At 42.5% G+C, this 26,266-nt stretch overlaps 2 protein-coding genes across 2 annotated transcripts in view; one reads left to right on the forward strand and one right to left on the reverse strand.

Annotated features, from left to right (window-relative positions):
- Fbxo34 (F-box protein 34) overlaps positions 1-17,000 on the forward strand; it is a 63,665-nt gene extending 46,665 nt beyond the window's left edge. The window contains exon 2 of the mRNA XM_048362039.1: positions 13,829-17,000. Within this exon, the coding sequence (XP_048217996.1) occupies positions 13,839-15,971 (2,133 nt within the window). The 5' untranslated portion in view covers positions 13,829-13,838 and the 3' untranslated portion in view covers positions 15,972-17,000. The remainder of the gene's footprint in view (positions 1-13,828) is intronic.
- A 5,505-nt stretch (positions 17,001-22,505) lies between these two features.
- The window catches only part of Atg14 (autophagy related 14), a 35,540-nt gene continuing 31,779 nt past the window's right edge, over positions 22,506-26,266 (reverse strand). Inside the window, exon 10 of the mRNA XM_048362045.1 lies at positions 22,506-24,684. Within this exon, the coding sequence (XP_048218002.1) occupies positions 24,378-24,684 (307 nt within the window). The 3' untranslated portion in view covers positions 22,506-24,377. The remainder of the gene's footprint in view (positions 24,685-26,266) is intronic.

Here is a 26,266-nt window from a genome sequence, read left to right on the forward strand (position 1 = left end):
TAGTGTTGGTACTGCTTTAGGTTTTTGTTGTTTTGTTTTATAACTGTGTAAACATGACCCTAGACAGCTATGTGGGGAAACTTTATAGCCTTTCTCATTGGGACTTAGTGTCAGTGTACTTTAGTATTTAAAGGATATACTTTGGGGCTTTGAAAGTGAGAGTGTAGTTGTGTAACTCACAGCTGAATGGATACCTGTAAGTCTAGATTGTTCTGTCCTAGAAGTTATTGGCAGAATGAAAATCGTTTTTACTCTAGACAGTACTAAATAGCTTTATTATGTGTTTGTTTTTACAAGCTTGGTGAGTAGAATTTTCTTTATAAATCTAATATTCCATAGGCATATTTTCAAGTAAGTTGAATGCTTGAAGCTATTCAAGTCAAGTGACTTTCCAGTTGGCAGAAAATTAGCCAAAAGTGAATGACCATGTCTTGAATGACATTCTCTGTTTCTCTACCTCTGTAAGAAAACAAGGCCCAAGAAGATCAGGAAATGAAAGGTATCCATGTATTGATTAGTCAGATTGCCCATAGGCTAGTTCTTTGACACTGATTCACCCTAAGGAATACTTGCCACTTATTAGATACTGGACTAAGTACTTTTCATATAGGATACGAAAAAGGGTGTCTGTCATCCCAGAGGTGAAGACAAGATCTAATAATGAAATAATTGCTCCAGAAGAGGCGCAGTTCCAGGAATTAAAAGGAGGCACATTGAGCCACTGGGTAGAACATTTTTATTATCCCAGTACTCAGGAAACTGAGGCAGGACAATATTAAATTTTAGGTCAGCCTGTGTAGGTTATTTCAAAACAAAACGAAATAATTCGAGTCTTTAAAAAGAAATGGTAGATGTTAACCATTGTTGTCTTACAGATTTTTTTTTCTTTTTGATTTCTTGTGCATTTATTTCCATTTCTTTTCATCATATTTTGAAGTTACCTTCGAATTTATTTCCTGTTCAATTTTTACTAAGGACTGTAGAGTGAAGAAAGAACTTACATTAGTGCCCTTTGTCTGAACCAGGAAGGAGTATGACTGAGAGGGACTGCCTGGCAGGGACTTAGGATGAATTCCTGCAGGGCTGCCCCACCCAGAGACCCTTGGAATTCCTTTGCCTCACTCTAGTCAGCAAGCAGCCCATTACTGTGTGTACATAATGAATATTTTCAAGACGTGTATTCATCCAGTGTTTTCCAAATGCTTCTCTGTACTTGTTTTTCTTTTCTTTTTTGAAAACCAATAATTATGTAAGAATTTAGCTGTGTACAGAAATACAGAAATAGTAGAATGTTAATTCCAACTTGGCACTCATACAGCTTCACCTTATGGTCATCTTATTTGATCCATATCCCAAGTCATTTCTTCTCCCATATTTTGAAGGCAATCCTTCATCATACCATTTACTGTAAAAATATTTTAGAATGCATCATAAGAAATTATGGCTTCAAAATGTATACACAACCTCATAAGTGGTGTTTGGTGAATAACTTCTGTTCTCTGAAGTCTTTTTTTTTTTTTTTTCTTTTTTTGGCCTGTCCTGCTGCTTGAGCTCTGGGCCTGCATGCTGTCCCTGGGTTCCTTTTTGCTCAAGGCTACCATCTACCACTTGACCACAGCGCCACTTATGGCCTTTTCTGTGATTAACTGGAGATAAGTCTCAAGGACTTTCCTGCCTGGGCTGGTTTCCCATTTCATTCTCAGCCTTCTGAGTAGCAAGGATTATAGGTGTGAGCCACTGGAGCCTGGTTGACCGTAAGTCCTTTTTGACATACAAACGGGGTCCGTGTTTTTCTTGTTTTGAAGAATCTGAGGTTTTTTTAAAAAATTTAATTTTAAAGGTAGTTTCTTGTCATACTTGTTACCCCCTCATTTTTCTTATACCTTCCCACTCCCCCCCAGTTTTTTTTTATTTTAAAATAAGAACCTATTAGGAAATAAAATTTAGAATATTTGATGGCTTTTACTATATTTTGTTTGAATTAATATTCTCTGTGGCATTGATAGCAATGATTAAAATAGTAAATGATTCAGTGTTGATTTTTTTTCATGTTGTAAGGAAACTCAGTTGTGAGAAATAGAGAATCCATCACTGAAAAAGCCAAATTACGAGTCTTTAATGGAGAGCAAGAGGACTGCAGATGGGCTTTCCTCAAAGACCAGCAGCCCCTAATGCAGCTAGCACAAAGCTTATATAAGACAAAACCACACAGGTGTGTGGAATCAAACCCAACAAACGTGTTATACGTAAAGCAAAGCAAACCAGATAAGGACACTTAAACCTAACAGAAAAGCAAATCATCTAGAGAAACAATCAGGGGAAATCAGGCGCCAATTATGTAGGGGAAGCATAGACTGGGTCTCCTTACTTCAGTACTATAATGACTAGTTAGCTGGCTGTTGTCAAATGACTTTAGACTTTAGTTCATCTAGTGAGGGTTGTTTGAAATTACTTATTCTTAGTTATAATTAGGGTTTAGTTTTCATTCAAGTGTACCCTGTGCACTATTTGCTTAATACTGTAAATAGCTGTACTAAAGTCTTGCTTAAGGTTGTCTCGCCTCCCCTCCCTTCCCCAATGCTGAGGATTGGGGAACCTAGGGCCTGCATGTACATGCTAGGCAAGTGTTCTACCACTTGAGCCATTCCTCCAGCCTTTTTCTCTTTTTTACTTTTTTCTGCTTTTTAATTTCACTTAATGTAAAGAACTTCAATTCCTCCCCATCCTTTACTTTAATCTCCCCCCACCCCCACGGTCTTGTATTTTTGCCTGGGGCTTACCAGCAGATCCTCATGGAGCTGGGACGGCAAGTGCCCATCACCACACCTAGCTCGTTGAGATGAGTTCTCAATAACATTTTTCCTCAGGCTGGCTTTGAATGGTGTGGTCTTCCTGATCTCTGCTCTCTAAGAGGAATACAGGTATGAGCCATCATGCCCAATGTTTTCACAGGTGTTTTATTGAGCTGATCAACCACTAGGCCTTCACTACTCTCTGGTTCACCATCTTAAGCTGGTTGCTTTACATAAAATACTTAGGGAGGTGACTTAAGTTTAAAACATACTCTTGAGAAACAAAAGTAGCCTCATATAAACATTAGTAGAAAACCATAAAAAAGGTCCTAGAAGATTGAAAAAGTGCAGCAATTATGAAGTAAAACTTTATGGACTAGAAAACGAACACTAAACTAGAAAACCAAATAGTACTATATTCCAAATTTCCCATCTACAACAAACTCTGGGTAGAGTTGGTCCAGTTTAGAAACTGAGGCCTTTAGTAAATAATACCAAAGATATCTGTACTAATGTAATATTTTAGTACACACATGCTTTAGACTCTGTCACTCCAATTCTAAATCAGGCCTGTAAATGATTTTTCAAATAAAAAATTTCTGAGCAAGGCTCCAAGCTGGAAGAGCAGTAAACTAGCCTGAAAGTAGTCCTTCCTTGGGAAACTTACTGCTATAGGACATGATCCATGCAGTTTCCTGTGTAAAATAGTGACATTCAGTCCACTTTTCTCTTTTGTACAGTTGTCTGAATGTCCCTGTATGCTATATTTTTCCAGGCAATCTCAATTTCAAATGTCTGTTCCATTTTTCAACAGACTTCATTTTTAATGATAAGTCTTTTAGTTAGTACTTTGTAACATGAATCCAACATACCCTTATGAGCTTTACAGGCTGGTTTGTATTAGGAATTTTTTGAAACAATGTCAGTCTTTGCAGACATGTGTCATTTTCTCAGGGCTGCTTATTTTCTTTCATCAGTATATCAAAGCACTTGATAACTGCAGAAAGGTTAAATAACCACTGTATTCTGAATAAAAGAATAAGTTAGGAGATTGTCCAGCAGTATATTATCAGAGCAGTGAACTATTGAATTATTTGAATCATTTCTTGAACTGTCTTAGATTACATAGATTTCATATAGAAATAGCTTTATTTTTTTCTTTTATTTGATGTTAAAACTGTAAGGTTACCGAAAGGAGACTGCCACATGGTTCAGACAGAAAAGAGTTTATGGAGGGAAGAGCAAACTGCCAGTCCACTCACAATGGAGGCATGCAGAGAGAGAAGAGAAAAATTGAGAGGGAATTTACGGTTGAGTGGGATTATGTAGGGAAAGGTGGGAAGGTGTGACCACAGTGGATGCATAAGTGATCTCAGAGCTAGGGCAACCTCTCACTGGCTGAAGGAAGCATAACCAGGCCATTCACCTAAGCAGGTGAGGAAGTGACCTCAGAGCTGGGGTCCTTTGCTGACTCACAGTCAGGTGATTGACAGGTAATTACTGGTTTCTGACAGGTGATTTCTGGTGAGGCTGTGTGCTCTCTTTCAGGCGAGGAAGGAGCTGTTCTCCTGGGCAGACCTAACAAAAACATCAAACTTAAACCTGTGGAGCGCCTTTAGTTTCTTCATTATTAAGGGCTGAGTTGTTGCCCCTCCCCCTGCCCCATCCCTATTTCATCTGTTGAACAAGACTGAATTTATAGAGAAGGCTTTAAAGAGGAAGTGACTGAGTTAAAATCAGGCTGTTACAGCTGGTCTTAATCCAGTCTTGCTCCTAAAAATTTGGGCACAAAGGAACAGAAAGTTCCAGATGTGCTCAAGGGAAAGAACAGGTGGGGACATTGAAAAGGCAGTCATCTACAAGTCAGGCAGACTATACCTGAGGAGTAATCATCTTTGAGATACCTTACTCTTAACAAGAAAGGAATTTTCTGTTGTTTTAAGATGCCTATTCTGTGGTATTTTGTTATGAAGTCCTAGCAAACTGTATACTCATCACAAAGTATCAGTTTAAGGGATAATATAAAGTGTAACAAGTTAAATGCCTCTCTTTGCCTCAGTGTAGTTTTTGGGAGTGACCAAGTATACTTGTATAGCTGAAAGATTTAGTGAAAAATAGAAAATCTAGAAAGATAGTAATATTTATCCTATTTGTACTGGTCTTATTCTTTATTAGTTTATTTTAGTCTACTATTTTCCTCTGGCTGTGTGTTAACAATTTTTCTGTTCTCTGGCATTTCTTGTTCTGTGGAGCTGACATTAGACCAATATCACTATATTCCTTTTTTTTTTTTGGTCCATTGTGGGTCTCAAACTCTGATCCTGGGCGCTGTCTCTGACCTCTCAGCTAGTGCTCTACTGCTTGGGCCACTGCACCACTTCCTGTTTTCTGGTTGGCGATAAGAATCTCATGGACTTTCCTGACCTGGCTGGCTTTGAACCGTGAGCCTCAGATTTCAGCCCTCTGAGTACCAAGGATTACAGGAGTGAGCCACTGAGGGTTACAGGGGTGAGCCACCAGTGCCTGGCTCGCAATATTCTTCAGTGTGTGTTTTGTGTAGAGTCATTCCAATCTTAGTTTCTCTTTTTCTTTTTTGTCTTTGGTTTGAGACTGTGACTTGAACTTAGTATCTGATGCTTTTGCTCATTGGCTAGAGTTCTACCACCAGAGTCACAGTTCATCCCCAATTTTTATTTTTCAGAAAGTCAAATTTGAATGCTTCTAATACCTGCTTCTATTGCTTACGCTGGAAAATTTTAGATTAAGAGATAAGTGAAATAAATGTGTATTTCTCAAGTTTGCCTTGAGTAGTGGTATGGCCTGAGTTAAGGCCCTCTTTTGTTCAGGGCCTAGCACAATGGGGCCTGAACTCACTGTCCCTGAACTCAACTCCTTTTGTTCAAGGCTAGCACTCTACAACTTGAGCCACAGTGCCACTTCTGGCTTTTTCTGTTTATGTGGTATTAAGAAATTGAACCCAAGGCTTCATGCATGCTAGGCAAGCACTCTACCACTAAGCTACATTCCCAGCCCATGTTAAGTATTTGATAATGAGTGAGATTAATTTCAAGCATGGTACCAAAATAAAGGCATCCAAAATTGAACCTTTAGTCTCAGTTCTGCATCTTTTCACTGTTAAAATTTCTTGATCTCCTCTTTTAATTTGGGGATACGCTTGCAAAGGAGCACCCCAACTGCTGCTTTCCTTATTGCTTATAGTATGGTAGGTAAACATTGACTTCTGACTGTATTTGTATCTGGGCTCCATGATAGGCTTTCTTGTGGTCTCTTATTTTTTTTAGTTGCAATGGTTATGTACAGTTACAATTACATACATCAGATAATGAGTACATTTCTTTTTGAACAGTGTCAACTCATCTCTCATTTTCTCCCAGTTTTTCCCCTCCTTTCTTGTGATCTTGACATGCTAGCCCCCTCTGCTTTAATTTCCTCTTCTAAGATTGGAGTTAGTATGAACTTCTTACAGTTTTGTTTGTAGTATGAACTTAAAACAGTGCCTGGCACATAGAAAGCATTTTAGAGATGCTGACACCATTCTTATTCTAGAACAAGACCAAATTATTCTACTCTCACTTGCAACGCTTCACTCTATCTCTATATTGGTTTATTAGATATAAAAACAACTCTCTTTGAGTAACAAAACCTTTACCATAAAGTTTGGCATGCTTGGGCTGGGAATATGGCCTAGTGGTAAAGTGCTCGCCTCGTATACATGAAGCCCTGGGTTCGCTGTGGCTCAAGTGGCAGAGTGCTAGCCTTGAGCAAAAAGAAGCCAGGGATAGTGCTCAGGCCCTGAGATCAAGCCCCAGGACTCCAACAAAAACAAAACCAAACAAAATTTGGCATGCTTACCTTTCTGCTGGTAACACTTGAAAATTAGCACTGCGCCTTTTAGACTCATTGGGCAAGATACATTCAGGTGTAAAAATTTTCACACTGTGCCTCAGCAACTTCTGGAAGTCTTTTCTAAGGACAATATCTTTAGATATAATACTCATGAGGAGAGTAACATTCGCACTTAAACAGATGATGTGTTTAATATATGATATTGTCACATGGAAAATATGCTCAAAAATTCAGCTTGGTTAATGTACAGTAAGATTACAACCATGGGGCTGGGAATGTGGCTTAGCAGTAGAGTGCTTGCCTAGTACGCACAAAGCCCTAGGTTGGATTCCTCAGCACCACATAAATAGAAAAGCTGGAAGTGGTGCTGTGGCTGAAGTGGTAGAGAGTTAGCCTTGAGCAAAAAGCAGACAGGGACAGTGCTCAGGCCCTGAGCGTCCACGCCCCAGAACTGGCCAAAAAAAAAAAAAAAAAAAAAAAAAAAACCCAAAAAAACAAAAAACAAAGAAAGCTTACAACCATGTGAAGTAATACATAGTTAACATCCAGGAATTTTCCTTGGGTAGGATTTAATTAAAAGCTCCTTTGGTCCTGGTGTTTTTTTTTTGTTTGTTTGTTTGTTTGTTTTTGCCTCTTCAGATTTTGGGTATATGTAAAACTGGTCTAAAGGCCCAAATTTTACCCTAAAATTAGAAGTTCTATATACCATGTTACAAGATAAAACCTTGATCTATATCTCTAGGAATTGCAATAGAGTGGCACTCTGGCTCAAGTGGTAGAGCCCTAGCCTTGAGCTGAAGAGCTTAGGGACAGGGCCTAGGCCCAGAGTTCAAGCCCCATGACTAAGGCCCCTCTCCCCCCAAAAAAAAGTTAAAAAAAAAAAAAAAGGAATTTCAATAGAGTCAATTTCTACAGACAGAGATGATGACTTTGGTTTTACAGACATGAAGACAGTCCTTCTGTCTATTCTAGAACAATTCCCTCTAGTTTTATATGAGCTAAGACAAAGCACATATAACACATCAGAATATATTTACCAAATAAAATTACAATTTGGATTCCGTGGTGTCTAATTGTTTTAAAGACAAAATCCTGAACTGTGTGGTCCATTTTTAACCTCACTAAGTTTTCTTGGTGAGCTCTAAAAGCAGGTTTCAAAGCAGGAGGCTTTTGGGCTGGGAATATGGCCTAGTGGCAAGAGTACTCTCCTTATATACATGAAGCCGTTGGTTTGATTCCTCAGCACCACATATATAGAAAACGGCCAGAAGTGGCGCTGTGGCTCAAGTGGCAGAGTGCTAGCCTTGAGCAAAAAGAAGCCAAGGACAGTGCTCAGGCCCTGAGTTCAAGGACCAGGCCAAAAACAAAAGCAGGAGGCGAGCTAGAGGTGTGGCTCAGTTGTAGAATGCCTGCCTCACAAGCCTAAGGCCCTGAGTTCCAATCCCAGAACTGCTAAAACAAAACAAAAACACACCAAACAAAAGCAGGAGGCTTTTTTTTTTACCTTTGTTGGCCACAAGCCTGATATCTTTACTAGTGATAGTTTTCTGAATGGGGTTCTTTGACCAGTGCATGATAGCAATTATTGAATAGCTGTGCATGTAGTCAATATTGTTAAACCCCTCACCCCCAATATTCATGGTTGGCCTTAGAATTTTTCACTCGAGAGAAAACTTTAGGAATTATCTTTCGGTCAAATAGAGCATGCATTAAAGTTCTAATCAGCTTTTTGAAAAACGAGGCATACAGAAGCAATGTTTTTAATCAGCTGGCTGAATATGTTTTGGATACTTTGTTGTCCCATCAAGTTTATCATAAACCCTCCTTTGTTTTCTGGAATGAGCTTTGTCTTTATGATACATGGTTCATACTACAGACAACCTTGAAGCAGGCAAAGCAGGTGCTGAAGCAGGTGCTGCTTTTAAATTTCACTGTGAATTCTGAGGTAAAGTTGTTCCTAAAAGCTATACATGGTTCCAAAGGCTATTCTTCCTACTACTTAGTGTCCATTAACAGAACATAAAGGATTTTTACATGATGTGCTATTAACCACCAAACCTCCTGACACAAATTCCAGGAGTTTCAGGAGAAGGCTTTAGAGAATTTATTATTTTTAAGTAATTGTACAAAAGGGTTACAATTCCATAAGGAGAATTTTTTTTTGAGAATATTCTTTTTTTTGGGGGGGAGGGGTTCGTTGTGGGGTTTGAACTCAGTGCCTGGGCACTGTCCCTGAGCTCTTTTACTCAAGGCTAGCACTCTGCCACTTTGAGCCATAACTCCACTTCTGGAATTTATTTGAACTGTTAATTGGAGATAAGAATCTCACAGGCACTCTTCTGCCAGGGCTGGCTTTGAACCGTGATCCTCAGATCTCAGCCTCCTGAGCATAGCTAAGCTTACATGACCCACAGCCACCTAGTGAGAATATTCTTTTAAAGCTCTGTGTGGTAACATAGACTAGAGGGTGTCTGATGCAAGAGAATTCCTTGAGCCCAGGAATTCAGTGTCAGTCTGGCAACATAGTCTCTTAAGAAAGACAAAGAAAAAGAAAGGAGGTGAACTCTACTGTCTGAAAATTTCATCCTCTAATATTAATCTTGGAACTTTGAGTAAAAACTCACCACAGGGCTGTTTACTGTTGTTTGGCTTGTTTTTTATTAATTAATTAATTAATTTATTTATTTATTTTGAGAGTTGGATGTGTTCTCTCAGTACTTAGATTCTAAGCCTTAGAGGAATATTGGAAGCTTTTCTATGAGAAAGTATCTGTCTGCCTGCCTGTTGCCTGTCTTCCTTCCTGTCTTCCTCTTTTGGTACTAGCATTTGAACTTAGGATATGGTCATTCTGAGGCAGGCATTTACTGTTGTGTTCCCCCTCCCCCTCCCCTCCCTCCTCCCTCCCCCCCCCTCCTCTGCTGTACCTTTGCTTTCCTCACTTTCTTTCCCGAGTTCTTTTCCTGATTCATCTAGCTAGAACACTGTGCTTAGTACCTGTTATAGTCTAGCTGACTTTACAGGTTAAATGCAAACAAAAGTCTTCTCTGTGACATTAGCTGCTTCTTGATGTCTTGTCTGTCAATAGCAAAACCTAAAATAATGTGTGGGGGATGAAAGCAAAGAGAACATATTGTGCAATGCGAAACAGCACACATATTGCTAGTTTAAATTTATTCAAAGACACTGATGAGATAATTATGTGAGAATTTTGTTTTCAACATCCATTTTTTCCATTTCACTTATAGAGGTGTTGAAAGAATATAAAAAATCAGAAAATAGTTGGCACAAAGAGAGAGTGAGTCAGAGTTCCTCTTTTGTTCATTTATATGTCATATTGAAGACTTCTGGGTGGTTCTTTTTGGAACACAGAATATGATAGAAAGCTATTAAAGATGCTACAATACAGAAAGGGGAAGATCTCTACAGATGGTTAGGATATAAACTGCCAAAGGTCAAAAAAAATACCTATTTCAGGGGTTATTTTTTAAAGGGCATTTCATATTAAATGTAAGAGTCACTTCTTACTATATAACCATACCAATGTGTTTTTTTCCTCATAGCTGAGACTAGACTCTAGTTCTTGAAGTGAAGGGTAAGCTTGGGGGCTGGGGATATGGCCTAGTGGCAAGAGAGCTTGCCTCGTATACATGAGGCCCTGGGTTCGATTCCCCAGCACCACATATACAGAAAATGGCCAGAAGTGGCGCTGTGGCTCAAGTGGCAGAGTGCTAGCCTTGAGCAAAAAGGAAGCCAGGGACAGTGCTCAGGCCCTGAGTCCAAGGCCCAGGACTGGCAAAAAAAAAAAAGGGTAAGCTTGATAAACACCTTCATACTTGACAATCAACATTGATACTTGAAGGCACTTACATAGAGGGAGCTACATCGCAAGCATTCGGTAAACGTTGTGGAGCACTGGGGAAGGAACATGCTGTGCCACTGTCTCAGTGAGCCAGGGTGAGGAAACTTACCATGCTTGTTAACATCTTCAGCTGCTAGTTCCTCATTCTTCTAACTTGGGACTTCATCCCGGTCTTTTTGTTTTTAAAATTATTTATTTGGTGCTAGTCCTGGGACTTTAACTCCTGGCCTGGGCACTGTCCCTGAGCTTTGTTGCTCAAGGCTAGCACTCTTATCGCTTCAACCACGGCCTTATTTCTTGATCTGTCATTGCTTAACTGGAGATAAGAGTCTCTTGGATTTAACCAGCCTGGGCTGAGTCAGATCACAGCCTACTGAGTAGCTAGGATTATAGGCCTGAGCTATGGTTTCCCATGAAAATTTTTAATTTTTTTAAAAAGCATACTTCGTCAAGGTGGCTTTATTGTGGTACATGGATTCATACTATGTTCCCTGATGAACTTCATCCTCTTTTTACTGTCTTCCTCTTCTCTTTCTCCTTTTAAAAACAATTCCAGCAGGTTCATTGTTCTATTTTTTTCTTTAAAATTTACTTCATTGTTATTTTGGAGGTGGTATACAGAGAGGTTACATTTACATGAGTCAGGTAGTAAGTGCATTTCCTTTGGTATAGTGTCATCTGTTCCCCCATTCTCTCTTATTCCCTCCCTCCCATCTCCACCCATGAATTGTATAGCTCACTTTCATCAATGTCCTGTCTTCCTCTCCCCTCTCCCCATTTAAAAATAATTCCAGGACTAGGACTATGGCCTAGTAGTAGAGTGCTTGCCCTGAGTTCGATTTCTCAGCACCACATATATAGAAAAAGCCAGAAGTGGTGCTGTGGCTCAACTGGTAGAATGCGAGCCTTGATCAAAAAGAAGCCAGGGACAGTGCTCAGGCCCTGAGTTCAAGTCTCAGGACTAGCCCCCCCCCCAAATATATATATAATATGTATATAAATATAATAATTCTAACAGCTTGCTATGTTTCATTGTTTTATTTGCACATATGTATATATACACGTATATAAAGCATTTGAAACATATTTACTCTGTTTTCTCTCCTCCCTCCTACTGGTACCCATCTGATTTCAGATCTTTAGGGTGACAGGTTTATTTTGTAGCCAGGCATCACTTGAAAATACTCTTAATCCAGGATGTTTTGATGGAGGTGGGCTTTATGTGATCATTGCCTCATCTGTCTTTCAATTCCCCAGTTAACATTTCAGCTCTGACCCTGGGAAGAAGTGACTGGCCCTAGATAAGCTATAATCAGTGATAGGATGGAGACTAAAACAGGAGTCTTTGTTGTGTAATCATATCACATTTCCAGAGTGGCTTTCATCCCCAGTCCAGACCAGGAAAAAAAAACCAAAACTTTTTCTGAACTCATTTAAAATGCTTTTAGAATTAGATTCTATTCTGCATTTAAGATAGTTGCAGTAGGCCAGCTGTGGTTGCTCATGCCTGTCTCATGAAGTGTAAAAGGATTCCAGTTCAAGGCCAGCCTGAACAAGATGTGATCCAGACCCAATCCTAAAGACTAAGCTGGGTGTGGTGGTTCCCATTTGACTATGATGCCTAGGTAGTAGGCAGAGTCTCAGGCTGGAGACCCTATCTGAAAAATAAAGCAAAAAAGGGCTAGAAGCATGGCTTAAGTGATGAGGGTTTGCTAAGCTCGAGGCTCTGATGTAAATTCCCAGTACAAAAAAATAAAGGCAGGAAATTTGATAGGTGCTTATACCCATAGATTATTTAGAAAGTCAAGACTAATAGATGAACAAAGCATATAAGCAAGGCAATGAAAAGTTAGAAATTGGAAGTCAATAGGATTGGAATAATTTAGGAAGAAACACAATAATTGATAGGTAATCAATAAAATGCTAGTATGATAATGACCTGGAAAGGTAGGTGCTTAACCGTGTAAGGCTGGGGTATGGGGCACATACTTAAAATTCTAGCATTCAGGAGGTGGAGGCAGGAGGATCATGGATTCTGTGTGAGGCTCAGCTACACAGTGAAACCTTGTTCAAAACACAAAAACAAATCTATGGGTAATGGAAGAGTTTCTTTTAATACTAAAACTGTCCTCTTTGCTGTGTTAAGTACTTACTGATGAAGTGTTCTAAGTAAGATGAACTTTGTGTAAATGATTCAGTTTAAGAATATACTTATCAGTTTATAAAACTCAGCCCAAATCAATTTTTCTTTATTTCTCTTTCTTTCTTTCTCTTTCTTTCTTTCTTTCTTTCTTTCTTTCTTTCTTTCTTTCTTTCTTTCTTTCTTTCTTTCTTTCTTTCTTTCTCTTTCTTTCTTTCTCTTTCTTTCTTTCTTTTTCTTTCTTTCTTTCTTTTTTTGCTAGTCCTGGGCTTGGATTCAGGGCCTGAGCACTGTCTCTGGCTTCTTTTTGCTCAAGGCTAGCACTCTGCCACTTGAGCCACAGCACCACTTCTGGCCATTTTCTTTTTTTTTTTTTTTTTTTGGCCAGTCCTGGGCCTTGGACTCAGGGCCTGAACACTGTCCCTGGCTTCTTTTTTTTGCTCAAGGCTAGCACTCTGCCACTTGAGCCACAGCACCGCTTCTGGCCGTTTTCTGCATATGTGGTGCTGGGGAATCGAACCTAGGGCCTCGTGTATCCGAGGCAGGCACTCTTGCCACTAGGCTATATCCCCAGCCCCTGGCCATTTTCTATATATGTGGTGCTGGGGAATTGAACCCAGGGCTTCATGTATACAAGGCAAGCACTCTTGCCACTAGGCCATATTCCCCGCCCCGTAATAATCTTTTTTTTGGTTAGTTGTGGAGCTTGAACTGTGGGCCTGAGAGCTCTCCCTGAGCCCTTCAGCTCAAGGCTATCAATTTATTTTCTAGTTGATAACCATGCAAAGTGGTTATTTTCCTTTTGTTATATATACTTCATCTGTGCATTAAAAACTAGCTGAGAGTGTTGCTGACTTAGTAGGAGTCTTAGAAAACTGGTAACTTAAACTTGTCTTTTAAAAAATAACCTTTTCAGGGGCTGGGAATATGGCCTAGTGGCGAGAGTGCTTGCCTCATATACATGAAGCCCTGGGTTCGATTCCTCAGCACCACATATATAGAAAAGGCCAGAGGTGGCGCTGTGGCTCAAGTGGTAGAGTGCTAGCCTTGAGCAAAAAGAAGCCAGGGACAGTGCTCAGGCCCTGAGTCCAAGCCCCAGGACTGGCCAAAAAACAAAACAAACAAACAAAAATAACCTTTTCAGTCAAATAATGTATGTCTCTCCCATAGGGCCTGTGTTATGCACCTAAAGCCATATTGGAAGCTCCAGAAGAAAGAGTGGCCTCTGGAAGTCTGCAGGGATACTCCGAGAACTCCTCTGAGCCACCAAAAGGCTGCCAACGATGAAAAAGACAAAGCTGGCTACATGAAGCCAGGTGTCTTTCCTTCAGCCTCTCTTGGCAAAGCATCATCTCGAACACCATTTGGGGTCCTTTCTCCAAATGTTCTGTGCAGCATGAGTGGGAAGAGCCCTGTAGAGAACAGCTTGAATGTTAAAGCCAGAAAGAATGCACCATCTGCAACAATCCACCAGGGAGAAGGAGGGGAAGGGCCACTTGACATCTGGGCTGTTGTGAAGCCTGGCAACACCAAGGAGAAAATTGCTTTCTTTGCAGCCCACCAGTACAGCAATAGGACAGGATCAATGAAAATCAAAAGCTCCTGGGATATTGATGGGAGAGCCACTAAAAGAAGGAAAAAAACAGGGGATCTTAAAAAAGCCAAGACACAGTTGGAAAGGATGAGAGATGTCAACAGCAAGTGCTACCAGCCAGAGCCATTTGCCTGTGGCATCGAGCACTGTTCTGTGCATTATGTAAATGACAGTGGGGATGGCATCTATACTGGGCGGCCTTTGTCTGTTATACAGATGGTTGCCTTCCTTGAGCAAAGAGCTAGTGCCCTACTAGCTAGCTGTGCAAAAAACTGTAACAATTCTCCTGCCATTGTGAGGTTTTCTGGCCAATCCAGAGGTGTGCCCTCAGCCCCTGAGCCCTTCTCTTCCCCAGGAGCTTGTGAAGAACCCACAGAGAAAGGAAATCCAGAGGTTACTGAGCCACAGAGTGAACCAGTCCGTGTCCTTGACATGGTAGCCAGGCTGGAGTCTGAGTGTCTGAAGCGGCAGAGCCCGCGTGAGCCTGGGAGCCTGTCTCGGAATAACAGCTTCCGTCGAAATGTAGGCAGGGTGTTGCTTGCAAATGGCACTGAGGCTGACGATGGGAAAATCAAGCAAGGCGCCTTGGAGGCACCTGACACTCAGGTGAATCCTGTGCAGTCTGTGGACTGTGGATCCTCAAGAGCTGCTCTTTCTCTCATTGGAGACCCAGCGTGGGATGGTGCTCCTCAGGGCTGCCCCACATTGCCTGCAGGTGTGAATTTCCCCCCGGACAGTGCAGAATTAGAGCCAGCTCAGCAAACCACAATGAAAACCAGTAACAGGTATGATGTGGAAATGACAGATGAACTTGATGGATTGCCTTTTTCTTCTCACACCTGTCTCCAAGCCACTGAATTGCCCACAGATGCTATCGATTGTACAAGCACAGAGCTTGTGCCACTTACTAGCCAAAATCCTGAGCAGAGAACAAAAGAATCTTTGTGCATTAGCATCACTGTGTCCAAGGTGGAGAAAGACCAGCCTTCTCTCTTCAATGCCTGTGAAGAGCCACCTCCAGGGATGTTGTTTTTTTTGCCACCTGGTCAGCACCAGTTAGACTGTTCCCAGGTGAATGAAAGCACAGCACAAGAATCTTTAGAGACCCAGCAGCTTGAAGATACTGCCAATGGTGCCAGGGAAGCTGATCCAAAAGGTGACTCCATGGAGCCCTTCATACCTCCATCCTCTGCGGGGGAAAGTACAGAACCGGTGCTTGAGGCATTCAGTTGGAAGAAGCAGGTATCTCATGACTTTTTGGAGACTAGGTTTAAAATCCAGCAGCTTCTGGAGCCTCAACAGTACATGGCTTGTCTGCCCCACCACATTATGGTCAAAATCTTCAGGTTACTTCCCACCAGGAGTTTAGTGGCTCTTAAATGTACTTGCTGCTATTTCAAGTTTATCATTGAATACTACAACATCAGACCAGCCGATTCTCGCTGGGTTCGAGACCCACGCTATAGAGAGGATCCTTGCAAGCAGTGCAAGAAAAAATATGTGAAAGGGGATGTGTCTCTGTGCCGGTGGCATCCCAAGCCCTATTGCCAGGCATTGCCCTATGGGCCCGGGTACTGGATGTGCTGCCATCGGTCTCAGAAGGGCTTTCCCGGCTGCAAGCTAGGGCTTCACGACAATCACTGGGTCCCTGCCTGCCACAGCTTCAATCGGGCAATCCATAAGAAAGCAAGAGGGAGTGAAACAGAAGAGGAATACTGAAGTCTATGTAAGAGGCAAAAGGCCAATTTTACAAATGCTAAATACTTAAACCATTCAAGTGAGTGTTGCCTCTCAGTCCCCAGTTGAGGGAGTCTGTACTAACTCCCATCAGGACTGCCAAACTCTTACCAGCTGTACAAGAAAACTGGTCTCATAGTTTTACAGAAGAGCCTCACACTTAATCCATGGTGGGATCCCAGTAGCTTGGCTCACTCAGCTGTGAATAAGTTATGCCTGTTTTCCCCATCAAATCCGACCTCAAAGGATGAAGACTTGCCAACGTCAAGGATGTTCTGAGGAGCTCACTGCAGGCAGTTTCTAAGCAGGGACTCCAGAAATGTTCTTAGCACTGGTACCTTATTTGAAGTAAGTGGAAAGGAAATCAAAACCCTTGGATGCAAAGTATGCCTAATAAGTAAAAGCCAGGCACCTTACCTTAGACCTTGTATGCTTGATCCTGTGAGACTGATGTAGTGGTTGGAGATGGATTTCATGCCCTGTGGTGTTTACAGTGTATATAATGGTTGTGTTTTCCTAGGGCTATGAAAGTGCACATTAAACCTGAGCGCCTTTACCTTTAGATGAGTGCTTTGGCCCCTCTGTAAATAATGCGATTAAAATCCAGTTGTATATGATGGACAACTGACTAGACATAATCACCACAATGCAGCTAGGATAGTGTTGCGGCTATAATTGTGTTTTTTATCGTCTCGCCCCCAAATTTGTATATCCTATATAAAATATGAATGTTTTCCAAGTAAACTATGAATGTTTCCTGTATAATATATGAATGTTTCTGAGCAAACGCTCTAAATAGTTAAAAGAGGTTAACCTGTTCAAAGGATACCAAATAATGGTCTAATTGAACAATCTTAAAATCAACATAGAGAACAATCCTGTTATATTTTAGTGATCCGTCAAGAATGAGAGAATATTATATAGTCAGATTATAACACCCTTGTCTTTTATCCTGTCTGGTTACAAAAAGTTTTTGTAAAACTTCAATAAAAATATGCATCTTAAATGGGACCTGAGTTTCGCAAAGTTTTTTTAATGTAATGTTGAGGAAAGTTTCTGTGAATTTTAAGAATTTTTTGAGTTGAGAGGAATAGGAATAAGAGGCTTTCTACTGTCACAGAAAAGAGATAATCTTAACTTACAAGCTTAAAATTTTGCCACCATGTAACACGAGTTTGATGTCTGACAATACCTGTCATAGTTTGTTTGGTGAGGTAATATCTAAGATATACTCATTTAACCATTTTAGAAGTCATTAAGGATTAATCATTTAGAAGTCCTTTAACTATTTTTTTAGGCTTGTGGTTATGTAATGTTTGGTGGTGTTGGAAGGTACTTGGGGCCCAGAAAGCTGCTCTGAATGGGAGAATCCTAACAACTGGGTTGGCTCGAAATCAAGTGTCTGCCAGAAAGCCTTTGTACTATTAAGCATGTTAGCTTTGTAAGCTTCAGGCTGTGAAGGACAGATGGCGAGTGCAGCGTAGATTGGTGAAGGCCTTGAATGGTCCTAAAGGATAAGCTGGACAAGGCAAGATTCAAGTGGATATAGACTGACCTGTGGTTGAGGCAGATGGGAGGTAGTGCCATTTCCAAACTGGAATCTATCTTGTTTATCTTGCCTTCTTTGTGTTTATCTTAGTATTTGCTCCCTCCTCAAAAAGGAGCTATTAGAACTGGTGCTGAGCAAGTCTTCCAGTAATAGGCTCATGCAGTGCTTTGCCACGCTCTCCTTGTAGGCTCATGAGATTTGTGACACAGACTAACAAGAGGCTAACAGTTATATACTTTGCCCAATAAACTTGTCATGACTCATAATTTGGTATTAAAAGAGGCAGGACACATATAAAGGACTCAAAGTTCAGCTGGGCAAGTACAGCATCCCAGAAGTGTTACTTGTCTTTGCCATCATTCTCCATGTACGCAGTGTGGATGCTCAACGTAAACAACTTGGCTCGTTTTCACAAGTCAGCCACTCCTGATCCTGTTATCTTGGGTGACCAAAGCTGTCACTGGGTGAGGTGGTAGGTAGGGCACACTGACAAGAGCACAGGGCACAGTATGTATGGCCAATCCCACTTGGAGCCCTCAGAAACCACTTATCACCCATTTGGAACTTTGTGGCAGGTCCTGGTTTCCAGTACTGGCTTTACGAATTACGAGCTTTGCAGGGCTGGGAATGTGGCTTATTGGTAGAGTGCTTGCCTAGCATGCATGAAGCCCTGGGTTCCATTCCTCAGTATCACATAAACAGAAAAGGCCAGAAGTAGTGCTGTAGCTTAAATGGTAGACTGCTAGCCTTGAGCAAAAAGAAGCTTAGGCACAGAGCCCAGGCCCCGAGTTTAAGCCCCAGGACTGCCCCAAAAAAGCTTTGCAGCTGGGGGCACCAGAGGGCACTCCTTGGCTGGGCTTTGTTTCTAGTGTTGCTAGAGTTTTGCTGCTTGCCTTGGAGGAAGACTTCAGTACCCCCCTAAGTTGGTGGACAATAGCCCATTTTCTTGCTACAGTGCTGTGTTACTTCCCTGCATTGCTGTGGATCAGACTTAAAGGCAGTAACATGGAGTGCAAGTACTCTAGCCTTTCCACCTCAGCCAAAGGAAACAAAACTTCCCTCTTCCACCTTTGCTCATAGGCTGATACACCTGGCTGCTTGCTGTTTTTTCTACTTCTCAGTTCTCAATTATTTGAAAGAAGAATCAACATCTCCCCTGCTCTCCAGATAAGGGAGACCAGAGACCCAAGGAGGGCATGGATTGGAAAGGAACCAAAGGCCAAGATTAAAATGGAGCCAGGTAGTGTATGCTGAGGCAGGATGGTGACTTCAAGGTGACTTCAAGGTCGGCCTGGGTGCCAGCCAACTTGCACTGCTGTGGAACTCACCAGTTGTCTAGCTGGAAGGAGAAGCTTCAGTGTGGGAGAGGGGCATGGAGGAACTTTTCCTCTGGCCGCAGGTGGTCCTACAGAAGGCTCTGTATAGCAAAGATCCCCCTATCACAAGGATTTGCTCTGTAGCTATATCATGTACTTGGTACAGTTTAGGTCGCATTGTTGCCAGTTGTTCCTGGCAGCAGACTGATCATGGTTATGGCATAACCCTAGGAAGGCTTCCCTTCCTAGGTTTTGTCTAATCACCTAGTGACTTTTGATTAATCAGCACCTCCTTACCAACTTTTTTGGACTGGACTTAATCTTTATTTGGGTATTTTCTATGGTTGTAATTGCTATCTTTTTTCTTTTTGTCAGTTATGGGGCTTGAACTCTGGGCCTGGGCACTGTCCCTGAGCTCCTCAGCTCAAGGCTAGTATTCTACCACTTGAGCCACAGTGCCACTTCCTATTTTCTGGTGGTTAGCTGGAGATGAGTCTCACGGATTTTCTTGCCTGGGCTGGCTTTGAACTCAAGCCTCCTGAATAGCTAGGATTACAGGCATGAGGCACCAGTGCCCGGCTCATTCTTAAGGGTGATTTTTTTCTTCCTTCACAGCCTGCTTCACAATCATGAAGTCATTTGGCATCAACCTCTTTTTATACACAGCAGACTGCAACCAGTAAGAGTTGGCATTACCTGTGTGTACATCAGGTGTCATGTTTTGTACAAATGTAGCTCCACTGTGCAGTGGCAGGCACAGATGGAATCGGACTGTTAATACCTATGCATTTCCTTAGGTTCAAATAAGCAAGTGTTGCAATCTGTTGTAAACTGAAGTGCCTCTGGGAAATGTCAGTCCCTTCTACTGGCATACACAGCACTCCTAGGTCTTTGGCCATAGCTGTTTGCCTAGCCTCATGGGAAGAGCAAATACTGTGGTTATGCACCCTTAGGTGATACTGTCAAGTGTATTCATGCCAAACTGGTTGAAGCAGAACCAGAAGCAGTCCTCCCTTCCTAGGTGGCTGGTTTGCTCCTGTTATTTGAAGGGAGCAGACCCATTGGAGTTGGAAAAGAGGAAGAACTGAGGAATAGAGACAGCATCCTTTATGTTGTAACAACCATTAAGTGATGCCCCCCTTCTTAAAAGCAAAACCTGCCTTTGGAGTAAGCAGAGCACAAGCAAGGTTGGGAGCCAAACACGTAAAAGAACTGAACAAAAGGCTGAGCGTGGTGCCGGGACTGCGGCCCCCTGGTACTGGGGAGGCCCAGCGGGGAGGAATTAACCCTGTTGCTGAGCCCACCAGCAGTAGCCCTGGCAATGAATGAGACTGTATGAGAGAGGAGCGGCGGACTTGAGACACGGTATGAAAGCCTGACAAATCGCAAGCAGGAGTAAGGAGTCAGATTTTGTATTAGATTAAGGCTTTCCTTCCTTTGCAGATCCCCAAGAGCTGCTGCAGAGGTTTCTTCTGCTCTGCCTGGGAAAGAAGGAACTGTTGCCTAAATCTTGGTTCCTAGGAGGCCTCAGCCAGGAGCTGCGCTGTCCATCACGGGCCACTAGCCTCAGCTGTCAAAGCACTTGGAAGCTGGATATGCTGTAAAATATGTATATACTAGACAGCCATTTTTTTCAATGTAGAAAAATGTTGAAATACTTGGGATATATTGAATAAAAAATATACAGTACTTTTTTTTTTTTGTGCCAGTCCTGGGGCTTGAACTCGGGGCCTGAGCACTGTCCCTGGCTTTTTTTTTTTTCCCCCTTCAAGGCTAGCACTCTGACACTTGAGCCACAGCGCCACTTCTGGCCGTTTTCTATATATGTGGTGCTGAGGAATCGAACCCAGGGCTTCATGTATATGAGGCAAGCACTCTTGCCACTAGGCCATATTCCTAGCCCCTACACTACACTTTTTAACCTTGCACATGAGGGTTAGTTGACACTGCAATTCTGCTAGTCATTATCGCCCTTACACTAATGTGTCTTCCATCTATTCTTTCAAGAACTTACATGAGGGGCTAGGGATATGGCCTAGTGGCAGAGTGCTAGCCTTGAGCAAAAAGAAGCCAGGGGCAGTGCTCAGGCCCTGAGTCCAAGCCCCAGGACTGGCAAAAACAAAAAAAAATTTACATGAACTCAAATTGGGAGCCACATAGTTAGGTTTCAGCAATGTCCTCATAATTAGGAAAATAAGCTGCTAGGAAAGAGGGTAGCAAAGTGTCTTTAAGTCAGTCACAACACAAAAACCATGAGGAACAGTGATAGGAACCTGACCTAGGTGTTGATTTCCTAGCTGTAGGACTTTTTACTGTCCCCTAGGATTTATCACTCATATAGGCCTAGCCTCCTTCCATCACCTTTACCTAATGTCCTTAATTGTCCTACCAATCTCTCACATTTCTTGTGGGTATGGGTGGAAACTCAGGGCTTCATGTTTGCTTGGCTTGTCTGTGAGTGATCTACTACTTGGTTCACTTTCTAATGGGAGCCAAAGTTTCCACCAGTCCCTTTCCAATAGTTCTGTATCTCACACTTCTTCCTACAAAGAAAGATGCAGAAGTCAATGTGGCTTTTGTTATTTTACCTTTCCGTTCTTTTGTGAGAATTATTCCATTGGTTTCAGGTAAGTCAATATTCTACTTAAAAAAAAAATTCTACTTCATCTATACAACTCTAAGCAAAATGATAATTTTTTTTTCTTGCCAGTCCTGGGCCTTAGGCTCAGGGCCTGAGCACTGTCCCTGGCTTCCTTTTGCGCAAGGCTAGCACTCTGTCACTTGAGCCACAGCGCCACTTCTGGCCATTTTCTGTATATGCGATGCTGAGGAATCGAACCCAGGGCTTCTTGTATAGGAGGCAAGCACTCTTGCCACTTAGGCCATATTCCCATCCCCGATACCTATTTTTTTCTAGTGTAGTCCTGGGGCTTGAACTAATTCTAGCTGCTGTCCCTTTGCTTTTTCACTTGGCTGGTGATTTACCACTGGTCGCGGCTCCACTTCTGGCTTTTTGGTGATTAGTTGGAGATAAAAGTTTCATGGGCTTTCTTGCTCACCAGGATGGTTTCGAACCTCAATCCTCAGATCTTGACCTGAATAGCTAGGATTACATGTGTGAGCTCTTGGTACTCTGTTCTTACCTCTAACCACTGAAAAGCCAAGTAGTAGAGTGCTAGCCTTGAGCAAAAAAAGTTGGAACAGTGCCTTAGGCCCTGAGTTCAAGCCCCACTACTGGCACAAAAAAAGATATACACATTAGCAAAGTACTGTTAAAAGATTTATTGCAATAATACAATTAAAAGTTTAGAAAATGTATAACTCAAACTGGTTTGGAAGTGACATTACAAGAGGAATTCCCTCAACATGACACCACAGAGACACTGTAGGTTTAAAAGCAGGATACTGAATGCCCTTTCCTGAAGTATTCCAACCCTGCCCACCATAGCCCGTGGTGACATACTGTTTTCTCCTTTAAGTTACTTACAGGTGTGCAAAACTTTTCTTAGTTTTATTCCATTACATAAAAATGTAAGACATTTAAAGCAGCCTGTTTGGTGCCGGCGAGATCTTATTAGTACTCCCTTGTTTGAGTTTGAGTCATGTTAAAATGAAAAACATGACCAAGTTCTATGGCTTTATCTTTCTTTCTTTTAAAGAAAAGCAAACCCAGTCTCATTTTTTAGAAAGCTGTTTACATACAGTTCTGGCACCTAAATGAGAGATTTTAATGAGCAGCAAAGAGTAGAAAAAAACAGTGGTTGAAAGATACTCAAGAATATTTACAGGGTTGATCCAGTGCAAAATGATGAAACCCAAAACACCGGCTTGTATCAAAACCACCAAAGGCTTTGAATTTTGACCGGACATAAAGTGCCTCTATCTGATATCAACACCAGCATATACTTCCCCAGCGATCCCTCAATGTTCCGCATCCTTGTCTTGTTACTCCAGCCTCCAGTTTGTGATCTCTGGGTGCTCTTTAGCCTTACCTCACATTCATGGTTTCTACCTTCATCTGGTAGTATCTGTTCATTCCACTTTACCCATTCTATGAATTCCAGCTCAACAACTTCGGGGCTGAGCACTTAGGACAACACCGTGTTCTCCTGTCTCCTCCCTAAGTGAGACACATAAAGCCAGGACTCTGGGACTCCTGACCAGAAAGAAACTCCTCTGCAACTCCACCCAAAACTACCAACACCAAAATCTCCAAGGCAAAGACCATAGAGCACCTCCGACTTGGAGGCAAGGTACCAACTATAATAACTACAGTACGAGAAGCAACTAGGGCATGGTAAACCTCTCAATGATGGATCTGAGGTACAATCATGCTAATCACACTAGGAAGATAGGTAATAATGTTGGGAGTTTTTATAGGATTTCTTTTTGAGTTACTTAGGATTTTTTTGCAGTTATTAAAAATAAAAAAGTACTTACATATTTTATACATGACTCATAGTTTTCTTAAAGATTGTCATTAAGAGAATGACAAGACACGGTGGTTGAAAATAACCTCTTGGTGAGGGAAAGTTCTATATAAAGTTCCCAGGACAGGGGGGAGTGGCCGGCTATAAAGCTGCTCTGCACTCTGCCCGCAGTGTTGGGAGGAGGAGGAGTGGCCTGGAGCAAACACCTGCCACCTACTGAATCCTCCAGGGAGGAACGAGACAGAGCATGCCACTTAGTTCTGGGGCTTTCACTTGAGTCCAGGTGGCATTTAGTTCACACATGGGAATACCCACTCACAGAAATAAGTCCCTGTTCAAAATGCACATGGTGTGGATGGCAGAAAACGATGCAGGCAAGAATGACCTTGATTTTGATTCTCCTCAATATAAGAAATAAGACATTATTGCAGCTAGGGTTTCTTCTATTCGTGGGTACGGGTTCTACAGAAAAACAAAGACAATGGTTTCTTTGGTGTGTGAGGGGAGGAAAACAGGAATGTGATGAGCCGTGACAGAGTGGCACAGATGAAATGTTTTGAAGTACCCCTCCCCTCGACAAAAAGACCACTCTCCACAATGAGACCCAGATCTTGGCTCTAAAACCCTAAGATGACCAAATTATAAAGAAATCAAGCATTTCAAATTGCTGCTGGCTCTCTATACAAAAAACAATGGCAGAAAAATAAACGTAGTTTTTGTCTTTCAAGTCATCATCATCAATCACTTCCTTGTGGCTCAACCAACCCGAAGAGCTACCTTAGTGTCAGGAAGAGACAGCATCATAGGACAACACAGAGTGGGGTCTGTGGGCCTGGTAGAGGGCCCAGGAGGGTTTCTTCCACAGATGCACAGGCCCTTCTCCCACCAGTGCTGCGTGGGCTGGAGGACCTCTGCCCCTCTGCCCAACCATCCCTCACAGGCCACCTGCCTGACAAGAAGAAATGCTCCTCTCCCTGCTTGAAACAACTGACAGTGGTTAACCTCTGTTCCGAGCACTACCGTTCACTACGCGGATGAGGTTACTAACAGCAGAGCTGTTGTGATGCGAATCTGGCAGTTTGAGCCATGCTCACTAACGATGTCCAGTGTAAGCTTTGAACCAGGAGGTCACTGAGGCTGCAGCGGAGGAGATCATCCCACCTGCACTGCTGCTTGAGATGGGCGGAGATGCCTGCGAGCTCTGGCTCTGGGAGACTTCCACAGGCTGGGATGGGATGTCACAAAAGCGGGGGCTTGGCAGGTTCTCCCAGTCTGTGCCCAGGTCCGTTTCCTCATCACTTATGTGCTCATCTCCACTTTCATCTGACTCTCCAGCCACTCCAGGATCCACGAACTCCATGGACTCCTCAAGGTCCGCTTGCACCTCAAAGGGCCCTGACCTGTGCACACAGAAGGGACCATGTTAAGACGATCACCAGGTGCTCCCCCTAACCAGAGGCCAGACGCTGTATTCCCAACACCCTCCCCCTACTCAAAGGGACCCAAGGCACCCAGAGCCAGCACTGCACGATCTCCTGAGGTGCTGCACTCACTGGTGATCTAGAACTGAGGAACTGAGTTTTCTTACCCTAAATAACATCTTCCATCCAACCTGAGAGTAAAATTACATTATAATGCTTTTGCCAAGTCTCTCTGACACAAAACCCATCCAATCTATGCTGGTGGTCCAAGAAGGACTTCCTGTTTTTGTTTTTGCCAGTCCTGGGGCTTGAACTCAGGGCCTGAGCACTGTCCCTGGCTTCTTTTTGTTCAAGGCTACTAGCACTCTACTACTAAATCACAGTGCCACTTCCGGCCTTTTCTATATATGTGGTGCTGAGGAATTGAATGCAGGGCTTCATGTATTCGAGGCACGCCCTCTACCACTAGGCCACATCCCCAGCCCCTAGAACTTCCAATGACAACTGGGACAAAACAGCTACATGATGTACATTCTATGGTATACTGCTCCTTGTAGGATGTGGTAAATGGTATACAAAGAAAACGGGTTCCTTGCCTTCCCCAGGGAATTATAAACTCTTAAGACTCAACAGGATAAATGACCATACATGTTATCAAAACTTCCTTGGACAGCTGTCAATGGCAGGTTCCTCCTACACATCTGAAAATATCAACTTGTAATTGTGTGTGTGTGTGTGTGTGTGTGACACAAATACATGCCAATCCTGAGACTTGAGCTCAAGGCCTGGGCCCCGTCCTTGGCAGTTTTTGCTCAAAGCTTATGCTCTTTCACTGGAGTCACCATTCCACTTGTGGCATTTGGGTAGTTAATTGGAGATGAGTCTCAGACTTTCCTGCTTGGGTTGGCTTTAAAATGCAATCCTCAGATCTCAGCCTCCTGAGTAGCTAGGATTACAGGCATGAGCCACCAGCATCTGGCTTCAATATGTAACTTTTGGGGGCATGTTTGGTACATAGAATAAGCTAGGACTAGTCAGAATATATTCAGATGCAGCAATGCATACTTTTGCACTATGTTTTAGGAGAACTCATCATTTCCTAAAGACCCCTCCTGGACAAGTTCAATAACCCTGTATCAGGCCTCAGTCTATGCCAGCCCCTCAGCACCAGTGTGGGGACCACACAACAAACCTCACACAGGCTGCGCGAGGCCACCCTGGCTGGTCTCCAACTCTCCATCCCCTGCCTTAGCCTGTGTGCTGGGATTACAGGTGTGTGCCACCACTTCTAACTCAGAGTCTTTTCGTTGTCCCCTTTCAAAGGCCTATCAGTAATGGCTTTGGGAGACCAGGGAGCCACCCTGGCTAGCCACTTCTGGCTAAAGGATGGGACCAAGTCCCTGCAACAACTCCTATCTCCTCACTGTGGACCCCAAGATATGCACTGCATGGTCCCTGAGATAAGCACATCTAGCCTTGGCTTATTTCAAGTCTCACTGATAAAGTTTGGGAAAAATAACAGACAGAAATGGGAAGTATTATGTCATCTACTCATCTGTGG

Source organism: Perognathus longimembris, chromosome 14 (genome assembly GCF_023159225.1).
Source record: "Perognathus longimembris pacificus isolate PPM17 chromosome 14, ASM2315922v1, whole genome shotgun sequence".
Lineage (NCBI taxonomy): Eukaryota > Metazoa > Chordata > Mammalia > Rodentia > Heteromyidae > Perognathus > Perognathus longimembris.